The sequence below is a fragment of the Branchiostoma lanceolatum genome, chromosome 9 (genome assembly GCF_035083965.1).
Source record: "Branchiostoma lanceolatum isolate klBraLanc5 chromosome 9, klBraLanc5.hap2, whole genome shotgun sequence".
NCBI classification, from domain to species: Eukaryota; Metazoa; Chordata; class Leptocardii; order Amphioxiformes; family Branchiostomatidae; genus Branchiostoma; species Branchiostoma lanceolatum.
This window is the reverse complement of record NC_089730.1, coordinates 13,626,867-13,642,130: the sequence shown is the minus strand read 5'-3', so window position 1 is coordinate 13,642,130 and position 15,264 is coordinate 13,626,867. Positions and strand designations below refer to the sequence as shown.

The 15,264-nt window shown below is 41.0% G+C and overlaps 1 protein-coding gene across 1 annotated transcript in view; it reads right to left on the bottom strand.

Moving 5' to 3' along the window:
• Positions 1 to 15,264, bottom strand: part of LOC136442755 (uncharacterized) — a 63,799-nt gene that overhangs the window by 5,419 nt on the left and 43,116 nt on the right. The window contains exons 18-19 of the mRNA XM_066439699.1: positions 2,329 to 2,763; positions 1,680 to 1,777 (exon numbers count right to left, since the gene is read on the bottom strand). Of these exons, the coding sequence (XP_066295796.1) occupies positions 1,680 to 1,777; positions 2,329 to 2,763 (533 nt within the window). The remainder of the gene's footprint in view (positions 1 to 1,679; positions 1,778 to 2,328; positions 2,764 to 15,264) is intronic.

Here is a 15,264-nt window from a genome sequence, read left to right as displayed (position 1 = left end):
TTTGTAGTTTGTCTTTCTTTTCAGGCGTAATGAGAAAGGGTGATCAGGGGATTATATTCCCTAATTATCTGCATCTAATCGTTGAATGAGTTCTGAGAACGCTGCAACTAGGGACAATTAGGGGATGAATATCAGTGTCTCATTTCTAAGAATTAGCTTAAGTTGTGACATTAAACTGCAAATTGAAAATCTATTTGACTGCAAAAGTAATTGAGGATATGTGATAGACAAAACATACAAATTGGAAGGGACAATCGTCATATACCTAATACATCTATCAGTCGATGATTGCACTGATTAACTACATTTGTACTGCATCTATTTTGTAGTATGATTTTGTCTACTGGTACATGTACTTGGAAAGGCATTTTGTAAATTAAAGGTACTTCGTATACAAATTACATTTTGGTTTAGAATTTCTTTCTTTTTCATTCTGTTCTTTACAAATCAAAATGGATAAGAATAGATTCTACATGAGTCAAATTTTTAATCATTTTTGTGTTAAGATTTTCAATTAGGAACCGAATAAAAACGATCTAAACAATGGCCACAAAATTGCAGACAAAAATTCAACCCTTTGTTATGTCTAATTCTACACCAGTCAATATACGAATGTATCCAGTCACTATTTAGCTAATTTGAAACTACCTTGTGTAAGCGCCTCCATGCGGAGAAGACAAATAGTGCATCGAACGTTGAAAGACTAACTGCTTGAATATTATTTTGTGAAATAACAACAAATGCTGTAAACAGTTATGTTATCTATATGCTAATTCCCAAAAATGCTTTTGTTTGATATGAATAGTAATGTTAAGACATGCATTTACTTATCTATACACATGTACCATTACTTGTAAATCATTGTACTTTGAAAATGCACCCAAAAAAATCCAGTCACTGGATCATAACTGTGCCCTATAGCTGCAGGCTAGTCACCTTTCCTGGCCCACCTTGCATATCAATATCAACCACACCTACATCAATGCTCTAGCCTGGGGCATGGCTAGACAGAACTGGTATTTACGGGCCCACGCTGGACCTATTATATAGAGTCACTTTATCACATGGAAACCATATCTACATTGAGTTAATAGACAATTTTCTACAACCACCCTGAGGATGTTTCTTTATTAGACCACTAGTCAATTGTCTAGACTATGATGTGATGATGATGATGATGTTCATCCATCGTTGTGATGATGTACAAAATGACTAACACACTGGGAGGACGTAACAACTGCTTTTTTGTAGCCCATATATCTAATGCCAGGTCAGTACTTAGTACCAGAGTTATCAACCCAGGAATGTTCAAGTTCCTATAACTACATGTATCACAAAGTGGAACTCGTTGCCAACAAGTACAGTTGGCATCCTCATTGGATAGCTTTAAACAAGGCTTGCGTTGACTGGAGCTTCTCTGGCTAGTCTATACGATTTTGGCACCGTGGAGATCTGCTTGGAGATAAGGTGATATAACCAGCTGCTGCCGCATGAATGCCTAAGAAGCTGGTGTGTTGCACCGAAAAGCGGTTACACCGGCTGAACAGATACAGGCGTAAAAGGTAAAGTGGCTGACGTCAAACCAAGGTGAACGCCCTTTTTCAAACAGCTAGTGATGCATGTAGATTGTAAGAATGACATTCCAAGTTTGAAGTGTTAAATGATGTAGGTGTACTCACAAACTTCTGGACTTCTTCCGAGTCTGTCTGCCAAGGTCGGTTAAGTCTGGCTGGCTGGAGGACATGGGACTCTCCGCAGACTGGTTGGCAGACATCTCCTGCACAATGCAGGCAAAACAAGTTACAGTCAAACCTGTACAAGTGACCACCTGTGCATAAGGATTATTCCTCTGATAGATAATTTTTTCCATTGAGAATTCTGTCTATAGTCACTACCTGTCCACATCGACCAGATGTTTATAACTTACAACCTGGTCAGACTCAACATATTGATTTATTCATTATTACTTGTATGTAGGCTAATTCATTTGTATCCCCTTGCTTATTTGTAAGTATTAAGTTGTAGAAGACCTTACGAAAGTCGCTGTACTTTTGTTGTGTCACTTAACATTTTTTTAATCAGTCCCCTGAGTGGTATTCTTGGCCTTTTTTGGCGATATTTCATTACAAAAAGTACTTCCTATTCATTAAATTTCTAAATCAAAACAGGAACCACTGAAAGGTCACTAATATCAAGGTCAAACATAACTCACTGTATCTTAAAATTTACTTAGGATCTTTTGGATCAGTACTCAAACTTTGGACAACTGTTGAGCAATTAAGTTCAAAGCAGCTTAAAAAGTAGAGTCTAATTCAGAGTTAAACTTACCTGTCCGTCGTCTTTGTTCAAGACTCCAGCAGAGTGGCTTCTTGGCCTCAGGAGGATTCCGTCCTTTTCGTCCGATCGCTTCTTCACGGTACCAGATCTCTTCAAGAACGATATTCTGCGCTTTCTTGTACCCGTGTCGTTTGCCTCCGGACAGGCGACCTCCATGCGCTCGTCGAACGTCTCGTGCGGTACGTTGGGCACCAGGAAGTGGACGTGTGGCGAGCTCAGCTCCATGGACTTGTCCGGCTGGGACTCTGGTGAGGGGCTGGGGCTGGGTTGTGGCGAGCCACCATCTTGGATGATGCCATTGAGACCCATGTTGAGGGGGCACAGCCCGAGTTTGGAGCTCTCCTCACTATGGTCCTGCATGTACTTGGCCATGGCAGCTATGTCCCATCTTTCCCCGATGCCACATGTGCTCCAGTCTGAGTGCTCCTGGAGAAGACAATACAAAAACATAGTAGATTTAATAAAGAGCAGAGAGGCGAATATATCATTAACAGAAAACAATAACAATACGTACTAGACACTTTATTCTATGGTCAGAAGTTTTGAAGCACATGTTGAGTGCTTCGTTGTGACAAAATTAGTGCAGCACTAGCCCTTAGACACGGCATCCACCCAAAGACGCCAAATCACGCGACTGCCAGGAACACCGCAGTGTCCGCCCAGACGAGTGATTTTGTTTCCAACTGTAACTTGTGCTAGCCAACTTTAAGATGATACAAAACTAATGTTATTTGCCAGAGTCCGCAGTAGGGGCACCTCATGTGGAAAACTTGGAGTTAAGTTTACCACGTGATGTCAGTTCTTGATATGAACACTCATGAACGGGTACCAAGACACTATGAGGGCAGCTGAAACATGACTAAATTTGGAAGAAAACATGCCAAAAATCTCTGATATTTTGATGGAGAAATGAAATATAGACCGTCTGACTCTGTGGGATGCATACTCCTTCAAAATTTGTACATCAACGAATAAGTTGGAATCTAGTGCCTCCAAATTGAGCCCTTCATATTTGGTAAATGACTGCAGTTTTCAAAGTGACCAGTTTTAAAACTGCTGAATCAGCATCTTGGTACCAAATTTGTGTTCCTAAGGCCACGCCGATTTATTATCTTGGTTCTCGCCTAAAAAAACAAAGAATAACGCTACAAGGGAATATCAACATGAAAACATCTCTCAAGTCTAAAGGAAAAGTCGGTACTTTAGTGAACAAATTTTCTGGGAGTGAATAAAGTCGGGTGCAAGTTTTCACTCCAGCTTTCGGTTTTTATGATCTCCTCCTGCTAAAATGTCACAAAATTGTCCATATCAAATTGGTGTGACCTAACATGTTAATATGAAAGAAAGGGGGTTAGATAAACAGTACATAATGTCCTTTCCATATGATAGACTGATATTTGGGTCAAGGATACATCCTACATGTGGTCAGTCAATAGATAAACAAATGTCTTTCAAATTAGGGTCATTGGCCTGAAGTAAACCCCCCTGCTGGCCACCTGTGGTAACATGGTGTGAGAGAGCCCCGACCTAACTTCAACTAGGGGCTATAAAAGGAAGTGCGGTACCACTCTTTGTCATTCTGATGAAGACAATGTAAAACAAGAGAATTAAAGGTCGAAACCGGTAAATCGTTGTGTCTCAGTCGTCATCCTTCTGACACCTGATCAACTATGGTGTGAGGAGGTCAGTATGACATGAAAAAGTGATTGGTCAGTAGTGGTCACAGGTAACTTGCACAGGTTTCACAAAATCAAAATTTGGTAAGAAATTTTCCTCCGTCCTGACGTGGGTGTAGGGCAACAACCAACATGTTAGCAATGAGTTTGGACCGTAGCCTGGATACCAGACTCTTTGGGTAAACGATATCAAGCCCTTTTGGCAGGGGAAGCACATCATACATGATATAGAGTTGGCACCCGGTCTCTCTTGGCACCCAATCCCTAATACATGTATCTATCGCACTTAGCGCGAGAGATAATTAGGGGCCGTTTGCTAACTGTGGAGGCCAGGCAATTTGACTTCCCCGGCTGAAGGATTAGCGACTGTAGCGTGGTGGTCTTGTACCCAGGCTAGTTGGACCGCGGGAGGACATGGAAGCTCAGTTGGTCTAAACTGGCCCTGACTGGTGCCAAGACGGCTTGGTCACATTATATGTTGTGTATCAAGTAAGTCAAGGACGGGTTTGAAGGAAGTACATTACTGAGCAAGACTTGGCAGTGGGTACAAGATCACCACCTGCACCAGACCTTTCTAGATGAGTGGGCTTGAAGAATTAGAAGAAATTGGCCAAATAAGGAGAACAGTTGGCCAGAGGAACTGGCCAGCACGCTATATGGAAGTTAAAATGCAAGGCGTATTGAATAGCCATTGACGCTTTTGGAAAAATTTTCCGAGTCTCTCTCTATTGGGCCAGTTTGTCCTTTTTTGTCTGGCAAGCGCATCTGGGGGGGTCCTGACAACGCTCTACGCTAAATTCGGAGGGCCGGCTATGTAGTACGCTTAATTCAGAAAGCCTCCCTATGCCCTACGCTAAATTCAGAAAAGCCTCCCTATGCTCTACGCTAAATTATGGAGTGGTCGGCAACGCTCTACGTAAAATTTAAACGGCCGATTACGATCTACGTAAAAGGGGCATGCAGGCCCTCATGTATCTGTAGATCCGATAGCTACTATGCATGCTGGACATCTGTATTCAGGAGTAAGGGGTGAACGACCTCAGTGTTCTCAGCTCACCACATGTGGTACTCTAGGGACAGTCAATCTTGCCTACAGACAAATTTGCCAGCCACCAAATCAAACAATCCCTTTGCCTCCTGCTACCTGTTCTATCCAGGTCAATGAACTCTGCAAGACTATATAATATACTGTTAATGCAGAAAAGTTTGCGGTGGTTTTATCTTCACGGTATTTGTGGTAAGCTCTTTGCTGCGAACTTAAAACCACCGCAAATTTTTTGCCCTCCTACCCCCTTGTCTACTGTTGTCTCGAACTTTAAAACCATTGCGAACACTCCATTTTGTCCCTATCGCGAAATTAAAAACACGCAAACTTAACTGCATTTACAGTAGTCTGTGTAATGCAAGCTCTGCTATCCAAGGCTGTAACTAGTGTAAGCGTGATTCAATCAGGTTACTGCAAGACCAGGGTCTGACATTTCATACTTTAACACAAGGCAATTAATGTACAATATGTCATGTATGATGAGGGTGAAAATATCACATGTAGGTTGCTCAGTATTGGTATCCACATGCTTCTCACATGCAGCCATCTACATTGACATTAGATATACCCAATATTTAATTTCATTTACTCTTCATTTAACCAGATAACAAAAAATATCCTGTGCTACACCTTTCAAATAACTTCCACATAATTCAGTGTCACGAACTAAGAATGAATATACAGTATACAATGTAGGGCACATTCCTCTTAATCTATTTTTAAATCAAATACAATTGTAGATACTTTTATAACTACAGTACTACAAGCAAACTTGCACTGGTGACCGTCCTTCCAAAAGGACAAACCTAAATTGTAGGATAATGTGTCTACTTTTTGGTGGTGCCTTAGATAATTTGTACCATTGGCACAAGCACTGAGAATCCAGTCTATAGATAGTGACCACTTGTCCTCTTACACTAGCTTTTATATGGCCCTGAGTGGTCTTCTTGGGCAGTTTTTTTGACTGCATATAGAACTGGGGTACCTGATACTATTCACATAGACATTAACAAGAACATTGTGTCTGACCCCTCATTGAGGACAACTGCCTTGGCAGACATGGCAGAGGGGGCAAGGGAAATCTGCCAAGCTGACCACAGCCTGTTTACAGTTAAACGCTCTTTCTACAAAAACCACATGCAGCCTCTGGGGAGAGGCTAAATATAGGCTGTGTACTAAATATAGACTAGCAAGTTCCAGATGAGTTAAATACAGGATTAACTCCTTCTGAAACTTTGGGTTGGAGGGGGTCTAGGGATCTTTGCTCCATGGGATAATTCTATGTAGTTTCAGTCATAATGTTTAAGGGTTATCAGCACATGACACAGAGTTGTGAGAACAAAGGGTTGAAAAGCCACATGCAACCAGCATTAGAATTTAAATACCACATGAAAACAGTTAAAACTTAAGGTTACTTGCATCGTAAGTTATAAGGTCATGACAAGGGTAGGGAAAGACTGTTAAAAGGAGAAGGATGATTTTTTTGCCTTGAGTTGATTTTAACCCTTATGCATGAGCTCCTAGCACTGATCAAGTGAAGGACCTACCAAGATGATATCTGCAAATTGTATCAAACTGTTTTAAGATGGAACAAGGCAGCGGATGTGTTTATTATTGTTGGGACGTTTTCAGCAAGGGGGACGTCACTGGAAACCCGAAGCTACACCAGCCCTGCGTCATCCCAGGTAAATGGGGGTTTGTGGGGACTCGCTGTGAAAGACTTCCAGCTGACACACACGATGCTTAACCAAACAAACCTGGGCCACACCTGTACATCATTTCCTCCATTCCTTAACATTTAGGCTGGCTTCCAATTCCACCCTGGCCTTGGTTTGTGTCTGTTCAAACTGTTGCTCTCGTCTGGACATTTTAGCGGTTTCCAACAGGCTGTGAACAAAGAATCTTCAACCCTTACTGCATAAATTCCACTTAAGTTAGGATGTTAATCTTTTGTTTATGTCTTGACTAACATTTAGGATGTAAATCCTAGATCAACAATCCTAAATGAAGTGGAATTTATGTGGCGAGGGTTGAAGATTTTCAGTGTTCACAGCTTAGGAGGACCCAGTCGTGAGTCATGTGTCAGACTGAGTCCTGGGTAGCTTTGACTTTCAATTTGTTAACTAGAAATGTAACATTTGCGTGAGCAAATACAGCATATTTTGCCCCTCTCCCTCCCATTGCAAAAATTGACTGTTTCAAAATCACCCCTCTGCAAAAAATTTCTGCCCATCTACATGTATGGGTCAACCCCCCAAAAAACTTACAAGCTACACGAAGTACTCTAGTAGACATGTAGTATTGCAAAGTGATGTTAGGCCAGTATTTGTATGCCCAAAGTCAACAAGACAAAATGCATCTATCCTGAACCAAAAGAGAATGACTTGCTAGCCTCCGTTGCAGGCTTCTCCCATGGCAACTTTTCAACTTATTGGGGCCGGGTAACTGTATTAATTGGCCTTTTGAAAGACTTTCTTAATAACCACTGGCTTTGCTGAAGGCGACAAAGCGCAGGCTTTCCACACAGTGGTTACAGGATCCCAAGCAGATACAGGGCCTCAAGAAGATTCGGTCTCCAAGCAGATAGGCCCCCCCCAGCCAAAGAATCTGGGCCAATAAGTTGAAAAGTCGCTGTGGGAGAAGCCTGCAACGGAGGCTAATGACTTGCCATGAATACAGGACAGAGTCTGGGCAGCTATATTGTAGTCAACGCCAGAGGTTATGTGAAAAGCTTTTATTACCAACCGCCGTGCACAGATTAGCTGTTTATATCCCGACAGTTCTCCTATTAACCCGAGCCTGATGTTGACCCAGCGATATTTTTTCTTGTCATTACACACAAAAAAATGATACCCTTTGCTCAAACTTTTATATCATAATATAACTGCAGATGCCCTATCCATTCAATAAGCACCATAAAGGCCCAGATTTAGAGCCCGCTAGGTAGAATTCACAACCCGTGTTCACGATGCATGGATGTTCTTAAGTACGGCTGCCTTTTAACAGTTTCTTTTTCCATTAACCTTGCCCATCAGCGGACTAGATTGGAGGCTGAATGACGCACATGCAAATTGGCCTATCCACCGTGGGCGCGTGCTTGGGTTATTGAATCAGGATCCTCGGGGGCCGACAAGGTGGGATCGCGCCATGCATGTTGGCGCAGATTTACTGGGATCAACACTGTGCAAGTTGTGCTCTTTTATTAAACCGATTTTGTCCATGGAATTTTCAAAAGTTTACAGTTCTCTAAATTATACATGCTCTTGTTTTTTTTCACGATAAAAAATTTACAAATCTTATGTATTATCAAATCAAAATCAACTGTCGCAAATGTTACAGTGCTGGACTAAATGGAAGTCAGTTTCAATTTTCAATTTTTTTCAATTTAAGTCCCTAAAAATAACTACTACATCATTTTTGCAGTTCCGTATCTATCATTTTGACCTCTGCTAGCGTACCTGTATACATGTATGTCCACTCAGAGCACCTTTCATCTGTATAAAATGGGTCACCTTTGAAAACTATAATCAAACACTAGGGCGTACCACATCCGTCTCCATTTCTGGGTTAATTGGTTTGTGGACCTGAATGGCAAAGCCTGTAAACTTATTCATGGGTTGGTTGGTTGGTGTGTGCAGTCACACTTTCAATAGAAATATCTTTTTAAAAAGGGACGGCCTTTTCAACATGGGGTTAAAGTGTGGTTTTCCCTAAACAAATGATTACTTGTCCACTGCTTTTTGTGCGTGCATAGTCTGTTGGTTAGTGACCATGCCTTTGGACCAAGAGCAAAGAAATTTGAATCCTAGCTGTTATTGCTCACCTGAATATGCATGCTACTGGAAAGGGCTGCAGCCCTATATAGCTAGGAATGGGACATTAAGCCGTAGTTCATTGCGCTTAGTAAAGAGCTAGGGAAAGTTCCCCGGTAAGAAACACGTGTATCATCTGTATCATCTACCTTTCTGGCCTTCAGTGAGCAAAATTGGTTCGAGATCATTTTCACCCTTCAAAAGGACAGTAACCTTTATCAGAACTCTGAGAGTTAAGTTAGCCTTTAGAACATGTGTACTGATGGCACGTGTAAGTCAAATACCTCCTTCAACCTTTCATATCAGAAATTCCAGGGTCCTTCAGGTATTGAAAGGGCAGATGGAATCATTGCCTGCCCACTAATTAGAAAAAATGCCCTTGAAAGGTCATCATTTCGCTCCACTGTATGCAGCTCTTGTAGAGTTAAGGCAACTTATTCACACTGTTGCATGCAGCTCATGCACAGCATATACAGTTGATCCAACTCAAAACTGTTAAGTCCTGATTACCATTCTGCTGGGGTATGCCAGGCCGAAATAAAGTACATGTACAAATCGGCCTACTTTTTCCCCAAAAAGGAGGTCATTTTTTTACCAGCTATAATACTGTTATAAGGCTGTATCTTCATGTATTTATTCTGATGATAATCACTGATCTTTTAAAATCAAGGAAAAGTCAATCCAGTACTTGTGGTGGCTGGTCTTGCACAAGTATCTGTATCAAAACAACAGACTGTAATTTGGCCAAATGGCTTGTTGGAGGTCATGCAACAGACAATTTATGGAGGCAACACTACTAAAATTTCAGGCTCTTGTATCACTAACCCAGCTGTTGTTTTGATGCCTTGCGCCAGTTCATACAGATCTGAGACAGCAACCTCCTATTCACAGGGAGAGTATGATAATCAATCCCTCTTCTGCCAAGCGCGTGCGGCGCTATACACGTGTCAGCTCAGCCCCTTTGTGTACAGCGAGCACAATGAGGATGAATAGGATCTCTAACTTTCATCATGTCACGGATGAGCATCACCTCTACAGCTATTGATACTTAGTTTTCCTCCTGGCTACACAAAAGGGTTTGTAGATCATAAAGCATCATACATACATGCATGCAATAAGCCTACAGTAAGTTTCAGCTGTCATTCTAACACAGGGCTTGAAGTACATTTCTCTGCATGCTTGTTGAAAATTCCCTGCACTAGAGATTGTCAAGTCTTGCCTGCACTACTTGACTTTCAGGCCATCAAAGAAAAAATTTGCTTTTAACAAGTACCAGTATGGGTAGTGACCATTTAAAAATCTTGGTTATCTGCAGCATTCAATGATTGCTATTATAAAAAAAATGGAAATTCTTTTTGCGGCCACTCCAACTGTTGCATGCCTGTGTTTCACCCAGTACAGGTTATAAGGTGCAGGTAGAGGTACAAATGTAGACCTCAACACAACTCCAAGTTTACCTGCACACGCAGGTAGCATATATCGAGCCCTATTTTCAGTCTGTCTACTGCTCCAGTGGTGCAGAGGTGCAAATACTTTCCATGCAGAAACCGTACTATTCAGTCCAATCATTTCACGCCGCTCTGAACTTCAATCAAAACCCTGTACTCGTACATACTGGAGAGAAAAGCTGCTTAGACCTCACATGACTCGAGTCAAGCAACCAAATTATAATTTGGTCAACAGACATCAGGACGCAAAGGTTTTGGGAGATGGGGAGCCTACTGCAATCAGATCCTGATAAAAACAACACATTATAGGAATGGCGACTGTAATCAAGGCAGATAAAAAAGCAAAGCAGCCATTTGATATGATATCAATGTGCTAAAACCAGGCAAGTTAAAATTGACTGGGCCAGCCTTCTGTTTTCATGATTTTTTTTTCTAAAAATTTTTTTTTTTTTGAAAATAAAAATTTGTTAACCAAGAAAATAAATTGGTGTGGCCTTAGGCTACATCCAAAGATTTAAAACACAAACATGACCTGTCAGGTACCACAATCCTAATACATACCACAGCTGCCATATCTCACTGAAATCCAGCTTATCAATTCCTGGGTAAGTGTTCTGTGTGGGCAGATACTAGCTGATGATTGGTACCCTGACAACATTTTCCCTGATCATTCACAACTCGGACTGTTATTCCAGACATCTGACTCTATGGAGGACAATGCAAACTGGTTGTCTACTCTAATAGTACCCGTTTCCGTAAAAATTGTATCTTTGCACCTGTGTCTTAAAAAACCCTTCAGGCTACAGTTGACGAGGGGGAACAAATGTTACCAACCACTGGGCATCTCAATGTATTAACCTTTCCATAAATCTTAATTCCACAGTCACAGCAAAAGTTACAAGTCGGTTAGAGTACTGCACATTCCACTTCAGGTCAGAAAACCAGCATTGACTGTGAACTGCAATAAATCGATTCACAACTCCACAGTGACAGCAAAAGCCAAGGAGACTAAATCAAAATGTGGCAAGAATTCCAACCAATGAGCAAATAAAATGTAGCACAGATGGGGATTCGAACTTTTAACAAACTACATCAATCTTTATCTGTGCCGTAACTTAATTTCTTGTTCACAAGAAGGCAGCAATGGTAACTGTTTATCCTTCAGCAGCTAAATATAGTGACTTAGTGACCAAGGCGACAAATCTGTTTCTACGATAAGACTCCAGCCTTGACACTGAAGAGGGCTCCTTCTACATGTATATACCATCTGGTGCAAAGACTAAATGTTTTTCTTACATAGAAGCCAAAATATACGCTCTGAACCTGTATCTTGGCAACCTTGAAGTGAATTTTTACGTTTTACGGAAATCCAAATCTAATCTACTCTTCAGACACAAGTGGTAAACATCCCCGGCTAAAAATACTCAGTTCAAGGAACAGGGTTAAATTTGATAAATCAACTTTTCTTCACATGCTGTTCCATTTTGTGCAGTAGATGTTTCCATACATCATATAGTAACTGTTGTACTCAGTTCATCTTACCAAGACTGAAAATTTCTAAGATGTATTCAAAATGCAGAGAGCGTCTCAGTCTGAATGAAATACAGTGATTTGCAAAGACCGGTTGACTTCGAACACATGATGCACAAGCTATATCCAAGCAAACAAAAGTGACTGGAAGAAAATTATACAAATCCCTCATATACACACATGTACATTATGGGAATCGACTTGTCAACAATGAGGGACCATTCAAGAGCTCTGATATGACATTAATGTCGGTATGGATATAATAACAAGCTTCTGTTGAGGGTAATTCGTGGTCTCCTCTTGGCTTATTTTCTTTTACACTTAAATTAATGTTTGAGAATATTCTTGAGCCATCAGACAATCAACTCAGAACATGCAATACTAATTGTTACTGAAAACAGACAAAATTCGGACAACACTGACAATAAAATGTGAAGAACCAACAATTATATTCAGCATCTGCAAAACATGCATCCAAAAACTGAGAAATCCTGGTGGTTTGACAATTCTTTGGTACAAACCATCAAAATAAACTGTATAAAGCTGCAATAACTGACCAGAGTCCACTTCTAAGAGATATTTTCTCACATATCTGCTTGTCAATTTCTATCAATCCTGAGATTTTCCACTCACCACCAAGACGTCGGCGAGGCTCATCCTGTGAATGTACGGCGCGATTTTTCTCTTCACCTTAACGCAGGACAAGGGGAGCGAGAAGCGCCTGTTTGAGCCGGAGCCGGTAGCGGTACCTTTACCCGTCAGCATCTGTGGTCAGTCTTATAGACAGCGGAGCCGCTCAGATTGTGATATGAAAGAGCTCCCACCTTCCCCAGTCAACACTCGGAACCAACCACGTCAAAGACGGGGGTGGGGCAACTTCCTTCTAATATCACTTCCGTTCTTCCATTTCAAACATGCAATTTCTTGCCAGCACTGTCTTCTATTCATCACAACAAATCCTAAACTTTGCAGCTATTTAGCTATTCATTGTAATATTTTAGATATCTTTTGACAACCATTTCAGATGGAACGTTCCAGTCTCCTTGGAATTCCTGCCTGTGAGTCTGCCTCCCTGGCAAGGGGGCCTCTATAAATAGATGGATTGATTTGGAGAGGCGCTGTGCATGGAAATAGCAGAGGAAGTACGTCAGAGGGAGAGGCAACGTCTAGGAGAGGAGTACAAACAGAGTGCTGCTGCCTCAAGATTAGCCCTAACCGAGAAGGAAGTAGTTTGGGCAGCAGACACCTTCAGGGAATTCTGCAGATCTAGAGATGGAAGCCTTTGGCTATTTGGAATAGCAAAAATGTCACTCGTCGCTTTGAATTTGGAAAAATGCTTTCCACATTTCATGGTTTGGAAGTTCTGGTTTGAAGAGTTGTTACAGGATGTACAGCCACGCCTCATGTGGCCTTCATTTGTCAAAGACTGTCTCAAATATGAAATGACTCTATTTCTATATCAACAGTTCAAAATTTGAAGAACTGAATAAAGCAGCAGACATACGCATCTCTACATTTTGTACTGACTGAGACGTTAGAACAGGTCTCCGACCCCACATATACATCCGATCTAGGCCATCCTCGATGTTTTGCATGCACAGATGGCAAATACATCTTTCCTGTGCTGCATGGCTGGGTAACCTTTTCATGATTGTATGCCTCATCTTGCCAGTGTCATGGTTCCTAAATCATGCCAAGGCCTGTGATTCAAGTGATGATGATGGCTGCTTCTTCGCTTCCGTGATTCAAGTACCAGAGACATTAACCACGTACAACTGTAGATGCAGATTGGTTAAGCCAATGGCAGTCAGCTCTCTTGACGATATCTGAAACCAGTTGATAACTTTTGCAATGGGTTTTTGGATAGGGCCAACAGAGCAGGTAAATATGATTGGACACTATATTAAGTAAATAATGTAGATCATGGCCATTGTATGCTTGACATTATGATGACCATATATCTAAAATGTTATAAAGTTGATGTAACACTTGTGCAGACATACATACTTTGAGTTCAATGTACCTTGTTCCATTTTACATAACTCTCTGTGCCCTGCAGGCTAGAACCCTTGGCCATTACTGTCTTCCGGTAGTTGGCAAATAAACTCCATTTTTTGTACAGTAACTGTATACTTACTGGAATGAGTATTTGAAATACAATACCGGGGTAGTTTGGAGTTGTCCAGAACACTTCCTGCTGAGATGGATTGGGATTCCATTTCCATTTGATAACAGGTGGTTCTACAAGTTAAAATGAGGACATGATTGCAGCTGAAAATGGCATTAAAACAAATGTGTTCTCACCAGAATATATCATTATCAGCATCATATCGGTCTTTCTTGACTATATGGAGACTAACTGGATGTACAAGTATAAAGATTTTTAGGCCTTAGGGTAAACTGTTTAAAGCTCTACTTCTAAATCTTCAGCACAATTAAGCCATCACAACAAAGTCTTTGTGTTTAAATAAACATCTTTAATCTACCTGGAAATGCAAACCACAGATAGGCTCTTAAAAACGGTAGCTATAATTCTAAATATTCTTAGCTCCATGGGAGACTAGCTTGCTGTTTTATTATCTTCGCCGAGTACTAGTACTCGGAGAAGATTATGTTTTCGGTTTAGACAACCGTTGGGTGGGTCTGCATGTATGTCAAGAGGATAACTCAAGAAAGCTTCGATGAATCTTTATGATTTTTGGTAGGTTTGTAGTGGTTGTGCAAAGGAAGGTCAAGTTCGAAAATGGTTTACCTTGCGCTTTTCAACAGTACTGCAGCAGACTTTTAATTTTTTAAGCTCATGGTACATAGTTCTTCAATTTTGTGGCAATGAGAAAAGAATTTGTGTTCACCGTTTTGAGACTGTTGTAACAATGGGAGACAGAGCAAATGTTCATGAGCACAAGGGGTATGCAGTGAGTCAAGCCACGTGCAAACTGTGAAAAGTTGTCACGATGATTATTCCAATTATCTCAGTATATCATGTAATTAGGTCACCTCTCGACCCCAATTACCCGCTATTTATGTGTTCTCTGGTGGGCGTTTCAATATCCGCTCTTTTCTTGATTGCATACTGTTCTCTGATCACTAGTCTATGGAGAAAGAGAGCACCAAATCAGAAGAAATAGGGCAATATGTTACAAATGTATATAAAACCCTGATTGTTGCTTGTCATGTCACTTCTGTGGTACGACTTTGCCAGCATCCATTTCTTGGTTCCTTGACTTAGATTTACCACTGTGACATCAATTCACGTGTCAATGGATAGCAACAGGTAAATAAAAAAACTCTCCACAGCCTATATATAGACTATATATAGGCTGTGGAGAGTTTTGTTGTGACTGACGATTTCAGTGCTAGTGATTTTCCATCCACGCACATTTCCGCCACACCGACTTAATTAGTTGACAGGTTCT